The sequence below is a fragment of the Protopterus annectens genome, chromosome 2.part2 (assembly GCF_019279795.1).
Source record: "Protopterus annectens isolate FY-2018-M chromosome 2.part2, PAN1.0, whole genome shotgun sequence".
In the NCBI taxonomy this organism is placed as follows: domain Eukaryota; kingdom Metazoa; phylum Chordata; order Ceratodontiformes; family Protopteridae; genus Protopterus; species Protopterus annectens.
The window spans coordinates 482,090,445-482,110,210 of record NC_056730.1 but is presented as its reverse complement, the minus strand read 5'-3'; the positions used below and the strand labels follow the sequence as shown (position 1 = coordinate 482,110,210).

Here is a 19,766-nt window from a genome sequence, read left to right as displayed (position 1 = left end):
TACCTTTTCCTCTACTCATATACCCAATGTGCTACAACCTCCTCTCTTACTCAAACAAGATCAGGCTTACTAAAGAACAGCAAGATTCACTGATGGTCATTGCAGCAAATTGCCTGGATGCTCCACTGCATATCAAAGCAAAGCCTACACTGGCTGAAAATTTGTAATCAGTTGTCCCTTAGTTAAAATTTGCATAGCAATTACTCTACTCAGACTTCTCAGTCGTTTTCAATACTATCAGCTGGTGGTAAACTCACCATGATCTTAGTCAATCAATAGGAAGACAAGGTATTATTACTAGAATAGGCAATAACTCTAGCCACTTGACGCTTGTGGCCTTTGATGGAAAAATGTGAACAAACTTCCCTACAAACTGAGGTCCTTAGCAGAAAAAAAGAATCAGGGTGATTGCATAACAGCTTGTCAACTGACATTTTGGTGAGGTCATAAACGGCGGAGTTGAACAACAGGTCACAGTCAACATCCCAGGTCTGTACCATGCACTTGAACAGTGTGTAACAACGTATATAAATCTGACATTATGATTACCATCAGCAATCACACACAACTACAATGGGGAATGCACAAACACATACATTATCTCATTTGCTGATGTTGAACATAACACTGTATGCTTTCACTCCCCGCTCCCATGTATATCACAACCCCACGACAGAGCCACCAAATCGTACTCAGCACAGCAACTTTAACCTGTGGTTAAGTGGCTTCTCCAACTTGTCAGTTTATGAGCTATCAAGTAGCCAAACCACCCCCACTCCCCCAAAAAATGCTTCTAAGACTGCATTAAAATCTTATTTCATTCACAATGGAACTGTAACTATGGGTTAATACATTCCAGCTACCAAGAGTACAATACCACAGCTAACTGATGTTAAACAAACTTGCTCATGCTCCCTAAAGCAGGGATAATAAAATTATACTTGTCATATTTACTTGTTGTCTGAATGCTCTTTTTTTTATTTTCAGTATATATATATATATATATATATATATATATATATATATATATATATACACACACACACACACATATATATATATATATATATATATATATATATACACAAACACATATATATGTTTATATACATATACACACACACACACACACACACACACACATATATATATATATATATATATATATATATATATATATATATATACTATTTTCATTTTATTGTGTATCTAACAAATTATGCAGGCTGTCCACTCCTGTATATTAGCAAGAGAAATATCAGATTCATACCAAAGAAAACAGAGTGGGAAACTGGGAGCTACCAGTTTTCCTGAATCTTAAAGACTTCTCTGAAAGAGACCCATGCTTGATATATAAAGCTATTACTAACATTATTCTACTTAACAACTGTGCCTACAGCATACAACAAGGATTTCCAACACAAGATTCAGTAATCAACTGTTTAAAATGAATATAAATAACAGAACCAAAGTGACAGACTTACTACCCCAAAACTATCAAAACTTTGGAATAAATAAGCAATTGTAATAAAAGTACCTCAGAGTATTCAAAAACACTAATAGGTTGACAGAAGAAAACACCAACACTGGATAATGGCAATTAAGCTTCTTATGCCAATTAAGTCATAAGTTTGACACCTACCCTATGAAATGAAAACTTGAGCACCTGTGTACATAGTGTTCTTAGAGCTGGTAAGGCATACATCTAAAGTCTAGACAAGTATAAGGAACTCCCAGTGGCCTACAGCAGGTGATTGATGGCACCTTGTCCCCCCAAAAAGCACTAAGACAACATGCACAACAGTTTGGAGATGTGCTATTTTTCATGCCAATTCCCATAAATGGTATGTATTAAGGTTGCACTTTTTGCATGGCAATACATCAGATACATCGTTATGAACAGTCCAGCTCCAAAACAGAACATGATATTCAAGGTGTGGGCATGTAAGTACACACAAACAGTTATCTCAACACTAATTCCTGGTGCTGAAACCTATCGTCAGGCATCCTACTATGTTATCAACATGCAATTACCTTGTCAGTACAATTTCTACAGATATGCTGATCAAAGGGGTACTTTTCTGGTGAAATGACTGTAGGCACATTGCAGAAACTTAAATAATCATACAATCAGCACAGGTGTTACTGAACAAAAAGTGCAGAACTCTGCAACTCCTCTCTCTGACTTATATACGCCCTGCCACCCACCATGCTCCAACCTTTCCAAAATATTTCTACACCGTTTATAACAAAAAGTTTTGCCAATGCTCTAAGATCTGTATTGTTCCATACAAAGATTAAAATGGTGCCCTAAACACACTAAAAACAATCAAAATTCCTGTCTTGTTTATATAGTCTACTTCAATAGAGATCACAATTCTTAGGATACAAAGATGTGGAATTCGTCAAACATGATAAAACTGTCTAAAATGTTACACACATTTCTAAGATCCCTACTACGTAGGTGTCATATTAACCACTGAAAATTGGGAACTGTGTCTCAGCTGAAAACAGTAAAGTTTCTAAACAGAAGGATGCAAAACGGAAGACAATGCATCAGTTCTGTTTTTTTCCAAAGAATTTTCCAAGACTCAGCCTATACATAACATAATGTTTTATAACTCTGTTTGCATCATAATTCCCAAGTGTGAACTTACATTGTAAAAGTAAGATAATAATGAACATGGCCACCAGTTTTATCAAGCACATCTTACCTTGCATTTGTGAATTCTAGCATGGCTTAGAACTTCCTGGTAATGGTGACAGTTAGATAAATTCACAGCTTCTAGTTTAGCTGTTGGCATCTGTAAAGCTTCCAAAGTTTTTTCTGGATCCCCTTCATTTATGGCATCATTAATAAGGCTGACAGCAATGATTCCTTATGAAAGATGGAAGAAAAAACATGTTACACATACTACTGAAGCACATTCACAAAAAGAAAATCCTTCCTTTAAATATTGTCCTGAGATGTCAATGTATTTCCTCTTCTAGTAAACACTACACCAAAACATGGGTTTCAGGACGGCATCTTCTACTCCTGCAATACAAACACATACATGTGTACGTATGTATTTTATATATATATATCACACACACACACTTTTTTAAACATTTTTTAGAATAAGCCGGGATACTACAGTATAAGAAGGTGCTCTAGAGTACAGATTCTAGCCAGGAGACAAACTAGAAAATCTACTTCTCTTTTTTTTTTAAATTACTTTTACTGATTCAGCTGCAATAAGCCAAACATACAATAAAATCAAACCACAGAAAAAATACCTACAATCAATAAAAAGTATATACAAGGAAAATGCACACAAACTAGAATTGTACTCTAAGTAAATAAGGGAAGTTCTTCAATAGTTGAAATTGCATATCTACATTCAACAATAACCTGATTATACAATCCTTTTTGTGTGACTACAGATTATGCTAAATTCAAGGTGTGTATTTTCCCATGTTACACTATATATAGGCTTAACCTTCTGTCAAACAGCTGCTACATTTGTCATTTTATCATCAACCGGATATACATTATCGCTTCTTCTTTCGGCTTTTTCCCGGTTAGGGGTCGCCACAGCGAATCACCTGTCCGCTCATGATTGGCAGTGGAGTTTTACAGAGTCGAGTTGCCAGCCCGGCACCCATTATCTCTAAAGTATACAAATATCTCTAAAAGTTAGCACTTTTGGAAGGGATATGCACCATATGACATGCAAATCTCTGAGCTAGTCACTAGCATACTTAAATTTATACAAAATCCATATTTTTCTACTTATATTTATATGGAATCTGACGTACTTGCAGTGCAATGAATTAAATTTCTGGTACTCAAAGGCTATGGAAACAGAGTACTGCTGCTCAGCAAGAAAATGTTCACACACTGTACAATACCAAACATTCATATATATTCCATGTAACCATTTTTAGGATGTATTTTTTGCAGCGTTTTCACGATTTCCTACTCATTTCAATATGATACGGTGGTGTACTTTAATTCTATAGTAGTGTTTTTCATTTTTGTCAGTGGTAGAAGTGTAAGACTATGAGGAAAAATTAGCTTGTTCCTCTTTACATTTTTGGAAGAACTTTTTCTACTTTTTTCTGCATTTTTGTGGAGATAGGAATGAGTGGAATAGCTTTCAGGATTGATTCAATTTAAGTATCAGGTCGGGCTGCTATCAATAATGGAGTCTAAGGTAAGGTTTTCTGTATTTTACAGAGGTAGTTTTGAAACATTTTTGCGTTTACTGGTATTTTTGGTGGAGTATTTTTTTTTTTTTGTATTTTACTGAATTATGACCAAGTTCTTTAGGTAGTGTGTTACTACAGACATTTCTGCATGCTGATTTTATGTTTTTTGATAACATGTATATAATTTTAGAGTGACGTGATGTATTTTTTTCACAATTTTAGGAGATTTTTACATTTAATTATTTTTTTCTGCATTTAATTTAGGTGGAATTATTTCTTTGGTTTCTTTCATTATTCTCCTTTAAAATTAATGCGACAAATCAGCTAATTTTAATCTATGGTTTGCATTTTCTGAGCAGATTTATGATTACCATATTTGACTTATGATGGGGACTTCATTGTGGTTATTAACATTTTTGTTTATTTGTTCACAATGAAGTCAATGGGTAATTGTTTTATTTATTTAAAATTTTTGCAGCAGTGTTTCTTGACTGGATTTAGTTTTTCCAGGCAGTGTACTATACCTGATGTATGATTTGGGGATCTTTTGTGCATGATTTAATGTCTGTCATCATGTTTTTCTTAATGGAAGTCGGTGAAGTATCATGTCAGACTAACAATGTTTTTAATACACAGGCAAACTTTTGGATGACAACATCAACCACAGACATTTTAAAACAGCTTTTCAATGTATCAGACAACTGTCTGTATCTTACTCTAGAATATGCAGTCCAAAGTGAGAATGTATCTTTGACACAAAGAATGAGTCAGCATGCATTATGTTAAGCAGATCATTTTAGATCAGCATTAACTTATTTGTTCAAATCAAAAAAAGTCAGCAAATGTATCTTTTCAGTCTTTAGTACCATGACCAGCTCTAAAATGGAAATGGGGATCCAAATGGAGAAATGATAAATCAGCAAGCAAAGGAGAGTAGTATTGCTGGAACTGAATTCATCACGGAGGCCCGGGAGAAATGCTCCAGATGCATGTCTCTCATCCTCAAGTCTTGGTGAGTACCTTCACGAGGTGGACCCTGTTTTTCATAAAATCTTACTAAGATGACACTGACATACAGACTGTATGTTATATAGCGTACATCATGGACAAGTAGGTAAAAAAAAGATAACTGGGTAGAAAAGACCCAGTATAAAAAGTGCCCAATCCTGCAATCCTAGTAAGCACACTGGTGCCAGGACTGGAAAAAAAATACAGTGTAGAATCCTCAAGACAAGGAAACATTCCTACAATGGGGCGGGGCTAGGCCAGGCCCAGGGGGAGGATGGCCCCCCCTGTTGTAGAAGGAAGTATTAGTCCACAAAAATTGACAGGCCAAAAAAGAGCCATACAGAAGACAGAGTGGACTACTGAGGATAAGAAAGGAATTATGTATTGTTACTATTTTGCAAGAAGCCCAGAATTTCCAAACAGAAGATGTACAAAAGATTAAGAGAAAAAGTAGAGGAAAGAAAAATACTTTCAGAAGAAAAACTGACAGAAGCTTCAAATAAAAATTTGCGTTCATTAATACAACAGATCAATGAAAAACACTATACAGACCAAAAAACCTTGGGCCATTTGGAAAGAGCAGGAACTCAGGAAGTGTGAAAACATAAAGAACAAAATCTAGATAATTTTGAAAGGTATAAGAAATAAATATGGACATGGGAAAGACAGATCTGATATTGTGCAATACTTATGCAAAGGAGAAAGCCAAATTAATCAACACAAAAAAGGCAGTCCCAAAGATATTTGAAGAGAAATACAGGCGAAGGCATCCAGATACGGTAACTTCACAATAAAAAAATAAGATCACAAATGTTGAACGTGGAAAAGAAGATTAGTCCAGTAGAAGTTAAAAAAAAATAGAAGCTGACGTTGGCAAAGTGAAGGATTTAGTGTAGAAAGTCTAACGCAGGTTACGTCGTAGCATGATGGAAAGAGTCCCCAAAGTAAGGAGAAACATTAGAAGCAGGAGACATCTGAAGAAGCAATATGGACATGGGAAAGAGAGATTTTATATGGTGCAATATTTATGCAAAGGAGAAAGCAAAACTACTCAATAAAAAAAGGAGCAGCAGCAAAGATATTTGAATAAAAATACAGGCAAACGCATCCGGACATGGAAAAGTTTACAATACAAAAATAAGAAAACAAAGAGGAAAAGCAGAAAAGAAGATTAGTAAAGGAGAAGTAAAAAAAATAGAAACTGAGGTTATGGATTACCTGAGAAGTGAAGGATTTAGTGCAGAAAATTTAACTCGGATAACATCACAGCAGGATAGAGCAATGATGACCCAAATTAAGGAGAAACCAGTGGAGCAGGAATCATCTGATCAGTTACCATATGAAGATACTTTGGAACCTTCCACAGGAACCAAGTACAACCATTCAGCTGGAGTTGGACAGCAAGGGAGGGAACAGGAAACTGTGGCAACTCTGAAGCAGTCAATGTTGTGGAGTGATAGGCCAGCGAGTTCCAATATGAAAGAGCAACGGATGACTAAGGCTGAAACTGAAGAGAACATGGCACAGAAATATCCTCTGGAACTTTCTACAGAATGCCCGCAGGAAATGGAGAACAAAGAATGTGCCCTCAGTTTAGAAGAAAATGAGCTAAGACAAGAGTTGCTTGATTTAATAGAGATAGATAGACATAAAGATTGATGAAAGAAATAATGGATACCTTTTGAAGAAACACCTATTAAGATCCTGTGGAACATACAGATGCTAAATGGACAGAAGTTAAACAAACAGTAAGACGTTAAAATGTACAAGATATGAAATGGTTGAAGTAATGGCCAGAGATTGAAACAAAGTAAAGAAAAGCTCCCAACTGGAAAGCTCCCAGGCCCAGATGCAGTACCTAACTTCTAGCTAAAAGTATTAACATCTCTGCATGAACAATTAGCCATTAGTAAGAACTATTTATATGTGTAACCTGAACAGACTCCAGCCTGGTTAACAACAGGAAAAAATGCTCCTACTTAAGAGTGAACTTGCAAGCTATCCTAAAATTTGTAGGCCAATAACTTGCCTTCCGATGACGTACAAAATATACACTGGAATTGGGGCCAACAAAGTTTATAATAATTTAGAAGAAAACAACCATGGCAATACAATAAAAGGGTAATAAATGATAGTATGGAACAAAGGATCATTTGTTGTTAAAGTCATAATGGCGAACTGTAAAAAGAGGAAGGATCTAAGTATGGCATGGTTAGACTACAAAAACATTTGACAGTAACCCACATTCATGGATAAAAGAGTGCTTAAAAATGTATACAATACACCCTACACTGATCAATTGCATTACAGCGACCATGAAACTGTGGCAAACCACTCTGCAGTTACTCCCACACCTCTCAACCGTACCGAATTTCTTGGTAAATACCGTTTTTGAGGGCAAAATATTGGGATGCTACAAATTCCTGGATGGCCCCTTTCATTTCCGAATTTCCTTTTTTTTTTTAAATTTTACTCCTGGCATCATCACATGCAGGGGTGCGTGATGACATCGGCTTCTGCAGGACAGTCTGTGTTCAAGCAGTGCACAGACAGCACATCTTTCATCCCCCAGCTCCTCCTCTCCAGGTAAAAACGCTACCTATGTTCTTAACGTTTACTTGTTAGGACCTGTTCACCTACCCAAGCAACTCAAACATAAAATTGATAGTGGTATATATAGCTTGAAATGTAAAAGAAAAAGCCTTCACGTTCCACACCGCCACTCTCTTTCCAGTCCTTCCTCTCACCTTCCTTTTCATCTAATATAAAAAGTACCCATTCAGTTTTGGCACTCGCTGCAAATGCTCTCATCACTTGCACTCTGGTATCTCAGCTCCTTTATTAACAACCGTAACTAACCAAACTGTACAATCCTCACACAGTCCCAAAATAACAGAACATACAAAGACATCTGAGAGTGTTGCAGCACTACAACTACTTGTGCAATACTTGCTGGGAGGTGTAGTTTCTTTTGTTCAAAAAAAAAAAAAAAAAAAAAACAAAAAAAAAAAAACAACAAACTGTAATTTCAGTGTGTACAGGACTGATCTCAAAACCACAAAGCTCAGAATGTACTGCACAGTTCAAGTGTCTGTTGTCATATCAACTGTCAGGTTGCATGAATGCTTTATCCTTGTAAAACTATGGTGCTCGTCCAAGAACCGTAAGCTTCCACCCACCCCAACTTCGCACTTTTTATGTATTCTATAGCTAAAATATACATGAAATGTACAAATACTCTTCTATTGTTAATAAATAGTTGCGTACATTTGTTGCGCTATATTCTAAGTACTGTCGCTTTTGATGATGTTCCTTCCAGCGATTGGCTTACTCTACTGCAATCCCACATCCCAGAAGAGACTGAGCTGAGATATCGGTAGGCACATGCTCTTTGAAATTTGGTAAGTGATTATTATTTATAGGGCAGCTAGAAATTTATTTTACTGTAGGGAGAAGACTGCTTGCAAGAGTGGCTTTAGCCCTCTTTAATGCCCATGCAATGAGCTTCGTCTGACTGGTTAGTGACGCATTTTTCTCAGTGTTTGGTGCTTTTTAACAGTATAACTGCATTTATGTTTGCTGTTTTAAATCATCCCACCCAGGTCTGTAAGCTGGCGGGATATAGCTCCTTATTTACTGTCTCGGCTCCTTATTTTATGGATAGAATTTTTTTTTATTTTTTTTTTGTAGGCTGTAGTATACAGACTGAGTAAAAGGTAAGAACATAATACCTAATTCCTCTAGCCGTTAAGTAATCTCCGAGACCAGAGTCCACTCTAAAATGTAATCTCACAGTCATTGAATATTCTAAATCACACTGTGAGATTACATTTTAGAGAAATGGCAGGAAATTACTTAACAGGAGGTTGCAGGCATTAGGTACTATTTTCTTAACTTTTACTTAAAAGCAGGAGCAGGCATTTGTGCATTTCAGAGAAACTTTAATTACTGCTGAAGTGCCGAGAATTGAAACTGCAAAAAACGGCAGGAGAAACTGTGCTTTTACACTTTCAAATTGTGATTATACTTACTTAATGGGTGGGTGTATGATTACCAACTGCCAAGTATACTACTGTGCATTTTAATTAGCAGAGTGAAGTTGAACTGCTGTGCATTTTATTTAGCTGATGAGTGAAGTGCTGTGCATTTTATTTAACTGCCGAGTGAACTGCTGACTGTGCATTTTATTTAACTGGTGAACTGCTGTGCATTTTATTTAACGGGTGAACTGCTGACTGTGCATTTTATTTAACTGGTGAACTGCTGACTGTGCATTTCATTTTACTCATGAACTGCTGTGCATTTTATTTAACTGGTGAACTGCTGTGTGTGTGTGTGTGTGTGTGTGTGTGTGTGTATCTAGGTGAAACATTTTATAAGTGCTGTGAATGATTTCATTTTAATTCATTACATTTCTTCAGTTTACATGCTCACTTGAACTTATTTAAAGGAGCAGTGGTGAACTTACATTATAATTCAGTTCAATCAAGTCCATAATAAATATCTCACAGAACTTGACTATTTGTTGCTTTTGGACTAAAAAAAATATTTATTGGTTACAGTAATGTTATCCATATATTTTCATGCTATAAATTGAAGCTGGTTATTATATTTTGCCATGCTTTTATTTGAGTAATGCATCTTATTCCTGCTTTCAGGTCAATTAGGTGTCACTTTAAACTTTATTGATGCAATGATGTGAGAGACGTAAAGGAGTAAACCAGTTCCATCTGTAGAGCTTTTTGCTACTATTATTATTATGCCACACTCAAACCTTATGGCCTTGGCTATTTCAGCTTTTGGCAGCTACCACAGTAAATCATCTGTTTCCAAAATAAAATGTATTCATGCCCTGTGGCTGACATTGGTTCATGATCTTAAAGAAAACTCCTTCATATTCTCCAAACTGTAATAAAAGTGTACACTACAACTGCTTCCTGCTGGGTGTTTTCTCTCTCAGTTTCTTCCATTCCCATGATATACTTTGCTGCTAATGTATCAGTGAAAGAATTTGTGGGTCTCAGAGGTGCTTGCTACATTTTTCAGATAACTTACAGTTTTCACTTCTACCCACCTTCCACAAGTTCTGGTTATCCTGTCTTCTTCCTGAGGTGCTTTATATTGTTTCACATGCTTTCCCTCTTAGCCTTTTAGTAGGTTTTGAATTATATTTCTTTCCTAAATTGTATAACTTAAGTTTCTAAAATATACAATGCAACATTTCTTTTATTTAATCCATGCGTGAGAGTCTAGTACAAAACTTGGGTTCATCTTTTACCTGAAACATTTTTTTTCTATCAGAATAGTCCTGGAAGAGCTTTGCTGACTTAAAGAATTTGGTACCCTTCAGACGAATCACTGATTTTGTAGCCTACAACAACTTCTGTATACCTCATGTGTGCACAGTCATATTTTCCTGTTCTGCAATTTTAGCTGCAATAATTGTAGATGGAAGCAGAATTACAGATAATCCACCATACAGACAACATGAATGATACATCAAGTTGCCATTTCACTATTTAGTCTTTCCATTTTTTGATGTATTCTTTCCAATGTTTTTGATGGATTGCTAAATTTCACCGCTATGCACATTAGTGTTTATGGTAAATACGGCAAAATAGCCAGATAATGGGACATTGGAATGGCTGAAGGGGGACTCTGGGGCCATATTTTGGTTGTCTGTTCCTCAGTTTGCATTTGAAAGTTGGTATCCCACAATTCCATTGCAGTGGGCGGGGCTATAAAATAATGTATGCACATTATGTTAATCAGCATATGGATTTGTATATATTTTTAATGGGCTTTGTCCAGATTTTTGATGTTTCTAGGTTGAGAGGTATGGTTACTCCATGTTAAAGGACAAATTATTCCAGGGGTAACAATTCAAAGGGGGATATATTCCAGCAGCGACTCTGTCACCACTGATATTTAGTCTTGCCCTTAACCCATTAAGCTGTCTGCTTAACAGACTAGGTCAAGGGCTACAACTTGGCTCCCAAAAAACAACAACGTGTAAAGACTTGCCTTCTTTTTGTAGATTATTTAAAACTGTAAAGCTCATCAGATGAGGAATTGAAACCACAAATGCAAGTAGTCAAAACTTTTTTAGATGATACAAGAATGTAATTTGGTCTTGATGAATGTGCAAAAGCAACCTTTAAAACAGGAAAGCTGCAGCACCAAGAAAACATCAGTTTGGGACAAGAATGTGATATAAAAGAACTTGTGCAAGGAGGAATGTATAAATATTTGGGAATCGAAGACAGATCAACAATAAAACATGAACAAATGTGAATAAAACTTAGTAAGGAATATTTTACAAGACTTTAATTCTGAAAACATCACTGACATCTAGGAACAAAGTCCAGGCTCTAAATCAATTTGCTCTTCTTGTCCTCACTTACAGCTTTAGAGTGACTGGCCCCAAAAGGGGTTGGATAGGTTACACAAGAAAACAAGGAGGATGCTTCATGCTTATCAAATGGTTTATAAAATCAGTGTAGACAAAGATGATATATTCCCTGTTCTGAAGGAGGTATGGATCTCTTAAACATTGATTACATGTACAGATCTGCAATCATGGTACTGCATACATATCTAGTGACCACACAAGACCCAAGCATAGTGAAAGTTTTGAAACATGAGGAGAACAAGTCTAAGATGACTTTCCTGCTTAGTTTAGTAGAAGCATACTGATGACAAGCAGGAATGGAAATCAAACCAGAAGTAGCTAAAAATCAGGCAATTGTATGTGCCAAAAAACAAAAGAAAGAACTAAGATGAAGGATCAGATGAGAAGGCAAGAAATGTGGAAAATGCATAAATATAGTTGCAAGTATAGAAAACTCTTGGAACAACAACATGTTGATCAGGATCAAAAGCAGGAACAAGTTAAGGAGAGGGTAATTTAAACCAAAAAACAAAAGGTTAATATTGTCGACCCAAGACAGTGGACTACGTACACATTGGTTTGCAAAAGTCCATTAAACAAGTGCGAGAAAAAGACAAATGTAGGTTTTGTAAAACAGAATTGGAAACAGTCACACACCTTGTTGCTGGCTGTGATATACTAATAGCAGGAGGACTGCAGACTGAAATGCATAATAATGTGGCAAGACTGCTGCATTGGGGATTGTGCAAACATGGCAGAAAAACACTAGAAACATGAGCCACAAAGCATTATAGAAAATGAAGTCTACATCACATTGGATCACCCATTACAGTTCAAAAAAGAGATGTGAGAAAACCAGATACAGCAGTCCATGAAAAGAAGACTAAAGTAACACTGATCATTGAAATTGCTACACCAAGTGGCTATAGTATCTTGCGTGTGTGTGTGTGTGTGTGTGTGTGTGTGTGTGTGTGTGTATATATATATATATATATATATATATATATATACACACATACAGAGAGAGAGACAAAGTCATAAAATACCAGGATTGCAGGCAGAAACGAGGGAAATGTGGAAGGAGGATACCCAAACAGTTCCAACAGCAGTAGGAACAATGGGTCTTACATAAATAAGAATTTATATTGCACTTAGATATGTTACAAACATATGTAACTCCATACGGATTGCAGGAAGAGTCATTACTGGGCACAATGTATGTGCCGCGAAGAGCACTTCTGGCTAAAATCAAAGACTGAAACAATACTAATTTCATGAACTTTAATCATACTTTGACTTAAGAATGGGTCCATTCCCATCATGGTATTAGAAACCCAAAAGACTTGGAGAAATTAAAACAGAGGAAATGATAAACTTACCATAATATGCTACATACTTTCATTCTCATTTGTCCAATACAACTGATGGGTCTTTGGGGCATTTGTCTGATAGTACAGATGTGTACACTTACCATAAATGTAGATGTTCAAGTGCATCACTGTTGCGGTCATCACCTGTGGGTTATCCCTGCTGTGGTAGCCCTTGGCCGGCCCGAATACCAGACTCAATGTTTTTCTGCATCATCTGCTGTATTCAAGTATTCAGGTATTCAAGTGTTATAAAGGAGAGCAGCCAATGCCATTACATCAGTTTTTCTTGCCTTAACCTGTCAGAGGCCCAAGTAAATAGGGTAAAGTGTTCCTGGTGGCTAAAAGCAATCTTTTGAAACTTATGTCTCCCTAAAAAAAGACGATATAAAGGGGAAGGAAGGTGGGAAACCAGGACTGCAACAGTGAATACACTCTAACATCTACATTTATGGGTACGTGTACACAACTGTACTATGTTCTTCATGTTTCACTATTGCAGTCATCACCTGTAAGAGGAATCCCAAAGCTGAGGATAGGGGTGGTAGGCTTAAGTAAGATAGCTAGGAATGGGTCAGCATGCTCTGCAGAACTGCAGAGGCAAGCCCTGCCCTAGCCTTAGAAAATAGAGGTAGGTGGTAATGCTTGGTAAAGGTATGGACAGAAGTCCAGGTGGCAGCTTCCAGGATGTCTCTGGTGGGAACTCCTCTGAGGAATGCTGTGGAAGTGGAGGTTGTCCTAGTAGAATGGGTTCTAATAGACTTGGGGGGGGGGGGTTCCATGTAATCTGTTGCAGAAATGGATACAGTGTGATATCCATTTGGAAATGGTCCGTTTGAAAATGGGCTTCCCCTCTGCCCCTGGGGCAAAGCTGACAAGTAGTTAGTCCGTCTTCCTGAAGGGTTTGGTACAGTCCAGATAGTATCTGAGCTGTCTGTATACATCTAGCGAGTGTAGAATTCTCTCTCCCTTGTTTTGAGGGTTAGGAAATAAGGTTGGTAGATGTATGGCCTGACAGAGTTACATTAGATACCACCTTGGGCATAAAGGAGGGATTAGTCCTCAGGGAGACCCTGTCTGCATGGAAGATGATGAAGGGCTCAATGGCCATCAGTGCCTGAAGTTCTGAAACTCTCCTGGCTGAGGTGATAGCTAGGAGAAACGCAGTCATCAAGGAGACAAATCTTAGTTCTGCTGAAGCAGCAGGTTCGAAGGGTGGTAAAGTAAGTTTTTCCAAAACATAATCCAAGTCCCAGGCTGGAGTAGGTGGCCTTCTGGAAGGTCTGATATTTGAAGCCCCTCTGAGAAATTGTTTAATGACAGAATGGGAGAACAGTGGTTGTTCTGTATCAAAATGAGCTGAGATGGCTGAGGTGTGGATTTTAATAGAGAAGGAGAGGCCACTATTAAGTAGCTCCACTAGGTAGTCCAGGATAAGAGGGATGGAAGGTTGTGAGGTATTGCCCCCTCGGGACTGGCTCCAGGAGCAAAATCTTTTCCATTTTCCTGTATAAGATTTTCTGGTGCTGGGCCTTCTGGCCTCTATGATGATGTTTAGGACTTGTTTGCTTAACAGGGGCCCCTTGTTTGCCTTTAGAGTATTAGCCATGCTGACAGTTTGAGAGTCTGCAAGTCTGGGTGCTGCATCCCCCCCCCACCACCACCACCACAGAGTTAAGAGGTCTGATATCAGGGGAAGCTGCCTGGGAGGCTGAAAGGTCAGGCTGTGCAGTAAGGGGTACCAATGGTGTCTGGGCCAATCTGAAGCAATGAGGATGGCTTTCGGTCTCTCCTCCCTTATTTTGATCAATACATTTAGAATAAGAGGCAGAGGAGGGAATGCATACACAAAGAGGGTGTTCCAGAGGAAGGTCAATGCATCCACTTTCCATGCTAGATGGGGATACTCCCTGGTACAGAATTTTTTTAGCTAATGGTTGAGGTGTGAAGCAAAGAGACCCAGCTCTATTGTCCCCTACTCCTAAGTGATCTGTAAAAAGATTTTTCTGTGGAGCTGCCATTTGTATGGGTCCAGTAAGTTTCTGCTTAAGTGGTCTGCCAGGGTGTTGTTGATCCTTGGTAGGCAATGGGCCATCAGGTGTAGTCCCATGGAAGAGGCTGTCAGCCATAGGTTCATGGCTAGTCTGCACAGAGGGTAAGACTGGGCCCCTCCCTGTTTGTTGATGTACCACATTACTGTGGTGACGTCTGTTTTGATAAGGAGAACCCCGGGCTTGAGACTGGGTTTGAAGGAAGTCAGAGTCTTTTGTACTGCCATCATTTCCTTCAGGTTGATGTGTAAGGGAAGGTGCTGTGCATCCCAAAGACCTTGGGTGGCACCTGCCTTCTAGGTGAGTGCCCCAAGCTGTGTCTGAGGCATCGGTGGTAATGGTCTGCATGGTTGGGCGTAGGGTGAAGGAAAGATCCTTGGTTCTGAGCACAGGCCCTTGCCCACCAGAGAAACTCGGCCCTTATACAGGGGATCAGAGGGAGAGAGGTCTCTAGAGGCTGAGAGTGCTGACACCAAAAGTTCTTTAGGTACCACTGAAGTTTTCTCATGTGAAGCCTGAACAGAGGAATTAGGAGGATGTAAGATGCCATGTACCCCAAGGCTTGGAGGAACTTCCTGGCAGTGAGGTGAGTTCTGGAAGCTAGCTGGGTGAAATAGGGAGGCAAGAAGCTCTGCTTTTCTGGGGATAGGAAGGCCATTTGGGATGCTGTGTCCAGCAGTACTCCCAAGAAAATGATCTTCCTGGAGGGTGTTTGCTTTGATTTCTTCTCGTTGATGGTGTACCTTAAGGAGGTTAGGAGGGTTTTGACAAAGAGAAGGTGCTTGAGGAGATTTTCTTTGCAGTCTGCCTGAATGAGGCAGTCGTCCAGATAAGGGTAAATTTGTATATTTTTCTGCCTGCAGAAGGCTATGGCTGGGGCAAAGCATTTGGTGAATACCCTGGGAGCAGTAGATAAGCCAAAGGGTAGCACAGAGAACTGAAAGTGTTGTGAGCCTGCTCTGAAGTGAAGGAATTTCCTGCAGGATTCCCTTATGGGGATATGGAGGTAGGCATCTTTTAGATCTAGGGTTATTAACCAGGCATTTTTTTGTCAGCATAGGCAGTGGCTGCTGTAAGGTTAGCATTTTAAATTTGGGGACCACCAGAAAGATGTTCAGAATGGTTAGATCCAAGATGGAATGCCAAGTGCCCTCTTTTCTGGGAACCAGGAATAGTCTGGAATAAAAGTCTTTGCCTGTTTGATCTGAAGGGACAGGTTCTACTGCCCCTTGGGATACAAGAGTTTGGACTTCTTTCAATGCCTTTGCTCACTGATTTGGAGGCAAGTCTGGGTACCCTCTTGGAACTGGGAGTTCACTGAAGGAGAATTTGTATCCCTGAGAAATGATTTTTAAGACCCATTAGTCCTTTATTACAGACCGCCAATTTTCTTTGCAAAGGGAGAGCTTTCCTCCTAGTTTTTGGTGAACAAAAAGTGGGCAGAGGGAGGAGAGGGAGTCATTGAGAATTTCTGCCATAGAGGGATGGCTTACAACTTCCTGCCTCTGGAGTGGGAGCGGTCCACTGTTGGGTTCTCTGCTGACCTGGGGTGGGAGTCTGAGTGGTCTTATCCCTACAGGGCTTACCTTGTCCCTGTCTGCTAGGTGCAGGAAAGGACCAGTGTTTTGAGGGAAAATTCCTGCTGAACCTAGGAGGTTGTACCTGAAGGAAATATTTTACTGTTTGCATAGATTTTGCTTTGTCTTCCATATTTTTAAGCACCACTACTGTTTTTTTCTCCAAACAAGCAGTCTTTATCCAAGGGTGCACCAAGTAATTTAGATTTGACATGATCAGGGACAGGTTTGTTCCTTCAACCATGCATGTCTCCTAATGACAGATCCTGAAATTGCTGCCCTGCTTGAGGCTTCTAGGGCATCATATCCACAGTGTAATCAGTGTTTAGCCACCTGACAAGTAGAGTGCAGTAAAACTAACTCTTTCGAATTATAGTTCCAAAATGTGTGTTGTTGACATTTTAACATGTGGAACTGACAGCTGAGAGCTCTAATAGCAAAGGTTGCAGAGGTGTATACTTTTTCCCCCATCTGGCCATTGTCAGGAGTAGGATTCTTTGTAAAACTAGCCTTACCTCCTTTTGGTCCCTGTGTAATGACCTCTGGGGTCTGCAGCTAAATTTCTGTACAGGTATTTGTGAGAATCTGGTACTCTCATACCTGTCCGGTTTTCTGGGAGCAGGTGGGAGGGCATCAGGAGTTAAACTGGATTCGTGGAAGATATCAGCCACCTCTAAGATAGGAGGGATGGCCAACGGTCTGTGCTGGGGCAGGTCAGGAAACTCTCTTAGTCTTTTCTTAGACTGAGGAAGTCCTGGGATTCCCAGTGGAAATGTTCCCTAAGGGTGTGAAGGGTTTCCCCAAAGGAAAGATCTTCCGGTGGGGAGGCAGAGGGAACAGATTTCTCTGTATCAGAATCCTCATAAGCAGTCAGAGGTTGTTGTTCCTCTTCAAACTCTGAATAATCAGATTCCTCAGATTCCTGTTCTGTGACTATATCAGAAGAAAGGTCTCTTTTCCTTTTAGAAGTTGTGGCCTGACTACCCCTGATAAGGGAGATAAGATCCTCTACCATTTTAAGCATCTGAGTTTGGGGAGGAGGAGCAAGAGTAATATGATGGTTAGAGGTAGTTTTTGTGGGAAAGGCCTTGGTCTGACAGGAATGGTAGTCAGAAGACGTTGTTTTTTGTCTGGAATCAGTAGTGCAAAAGGCCTCCTCGGAAGCTGCTGCCTATGTTGCGGCTCTGGACTCAACCAAGGCAGAGACAACCAAAGGCTAGGAAATCTAAGAAGATTTCTGAGGCATACCAGACACCGAAAGGGTCTCTCTGTAGAGGCCTGCGAAGGTACTGGATCGGGCATCAGGGGCTGTAAAAGCCCATCACTGAATTCCGGAGAACTGACAACCTGCTTAGCGGTAGCATCGTCGGAAGCCTTGGGTGGTCTGTCTCTATCTTTATCCTTACGTTTCTTCTGAATGCCTATGGAAGGTTGGCTGACTGATGCCATTTTGGAATGCAAAGACGGAAGATGAAAATCCCTGGCTACAAAAAGAGCTCTACAACGAATGGTTCTCGCATTAAAGAGGCAAAGAACCAGCAATGGGGGGACGTCGTGATCTGGGCCTAAACAAGTGACGCAGTAAGAGTGGAAGAGTCTCGGTGTGGTATTTGCTTTCCACAGGCGAGACAATTGTTAATTTTTTCGGACATCGGTTAGTCCAAGAAAAAAAGATTCCCAATGGGGTACTTAGCTTTAGACGTTTTCAGCTGTAAATCAAAACTCTGGTAGCGACCGACTGGCACACTTGAGAACTGCTTCTGCTATGGGGTCCACAGCAAGAAAGAATGATGTAATGGCATCATCTGCTCTCCTTTATAGCACTGATAACCTGACATCAGGCAGCATGCAACAGAAGCTGATGCAGAAAAACATTGACTCCGGTATTCGGGCTGGCTGAGGGCTACCACAGCAGGGATAACCCACAGCTGATGACTGCAACAGTGAAACACGAGGAACATCTGAGCAGGCAAATTTAGTGCTTGAGCCTGGAGATCCTCTAAACTTTTGTTTCTCATAAAATACTTAATGTGTGACGCTCCCTCAGATCAAGTTTGTCACTAAAAGCAATATAGTTTCAGGTATACCTCGAAAGGGAAAGGAGGGAGGGTTGTTGTATCGGACAGATGAGGACAAAAGGATCTAGCATTATGGTTAGTACATAATCCCATATCCTATTCATCCCATTCATCTGATACAAATTGGTCAGAATTCCCAGCAACTGGATGATGTAATTGGATGATATGAAGAAAGGAGTCCCTTGTGGAGAGGCTCCAAAGGAAGCCCTCAATCCTAAGATTAAATCCAATATAGAATGCTTGGAAAAGGTACATATCATAGACCAAATTACTGCAGCACAAATGTCACTGATAGAAGAGTTTATGAAGAAGGCTGTAAAAGTACCTATTGATGTTGTAGTGTTTACCTCTGGTCTATATGACCATGGTCAGTTATGGCTAGAATATACAAAACATACAACCAGAAAGCCATCTGGACAGATTGACTTTAGAAACCTTCAAACTCAGTCTGTTATTAGCAAAAGACAACAACAAAAACACAACACATAGGTGTGATTTGGTGCACTGCAGATAAAAATCACAATTGCCTTTGAACATTCAGAGAATGGAGGGTGTATTTGCATGTTAGCACAATTAAGGAAAAATATTGGTAGATGGAATGAGCGGATTCAAAATGATTCAGCTGCCACCTTTGTGGAAGGGGGAGGAAAGGAGGGGAAACCCCGCCTTTGAGAACAATTAGCTATTAGTGCATTGCTAACAAGGTATGCCACGCCTGGCTGAGTTTATGGCCACCAAGAATAAAGTTTTCCATGACAGAATCTCAATACAGACAGAAGAGGATGGTTCAAAGGGTGGCTTGCTCAATGCCTCCAGAACAAAATTAAAGTCCTAAAGTAGTACTAGTTTTTTAATGCGTGGGTTTGAGAAGACAAACTGCCTTCAACAAGGCTTTACAAAGCCTATGAAAAGTCAAGGAATGGCAATCAGTCCCCGAATGAAAATGGGAAAATGACTGCCTATAGTACTTTAACAGTAGAAAAAACTGAATCTGGAATTGAACAAGTTGACCAGGAAGAGCAAAGTGTCTGAGGAATGGAGGTGGTAGAAGGATCAAGGTTTTGAACCGATTGTCCAAAATGTAAATCACTTCCATTTAC

At 39.3% G+C, this 19,766-nt stretch overlaps 1 protein-coding gene across 1 annotated transcript in view; it reads right to left on the bottom strand.

The window, feature by feature from the left end:
• The window catches only part of IQGAP2 (IQ motif containing GTPase activating protein 2), a gene marked incomplete in the record, with an annotated part of 4,327,392 nt that overhangs the window by 2,009,892 nt on the left and 2,297,734 nt on the right, over positions 1–19,766 (bottom strand). Inside the window, 1 exon segment of the mRNA XM_044063965.1 lies at positions 2,715–2,878. Within this exon segment, the coding sequence (XP_043919900.1) occupies positions 2,715–2,878 (164 nt within the window).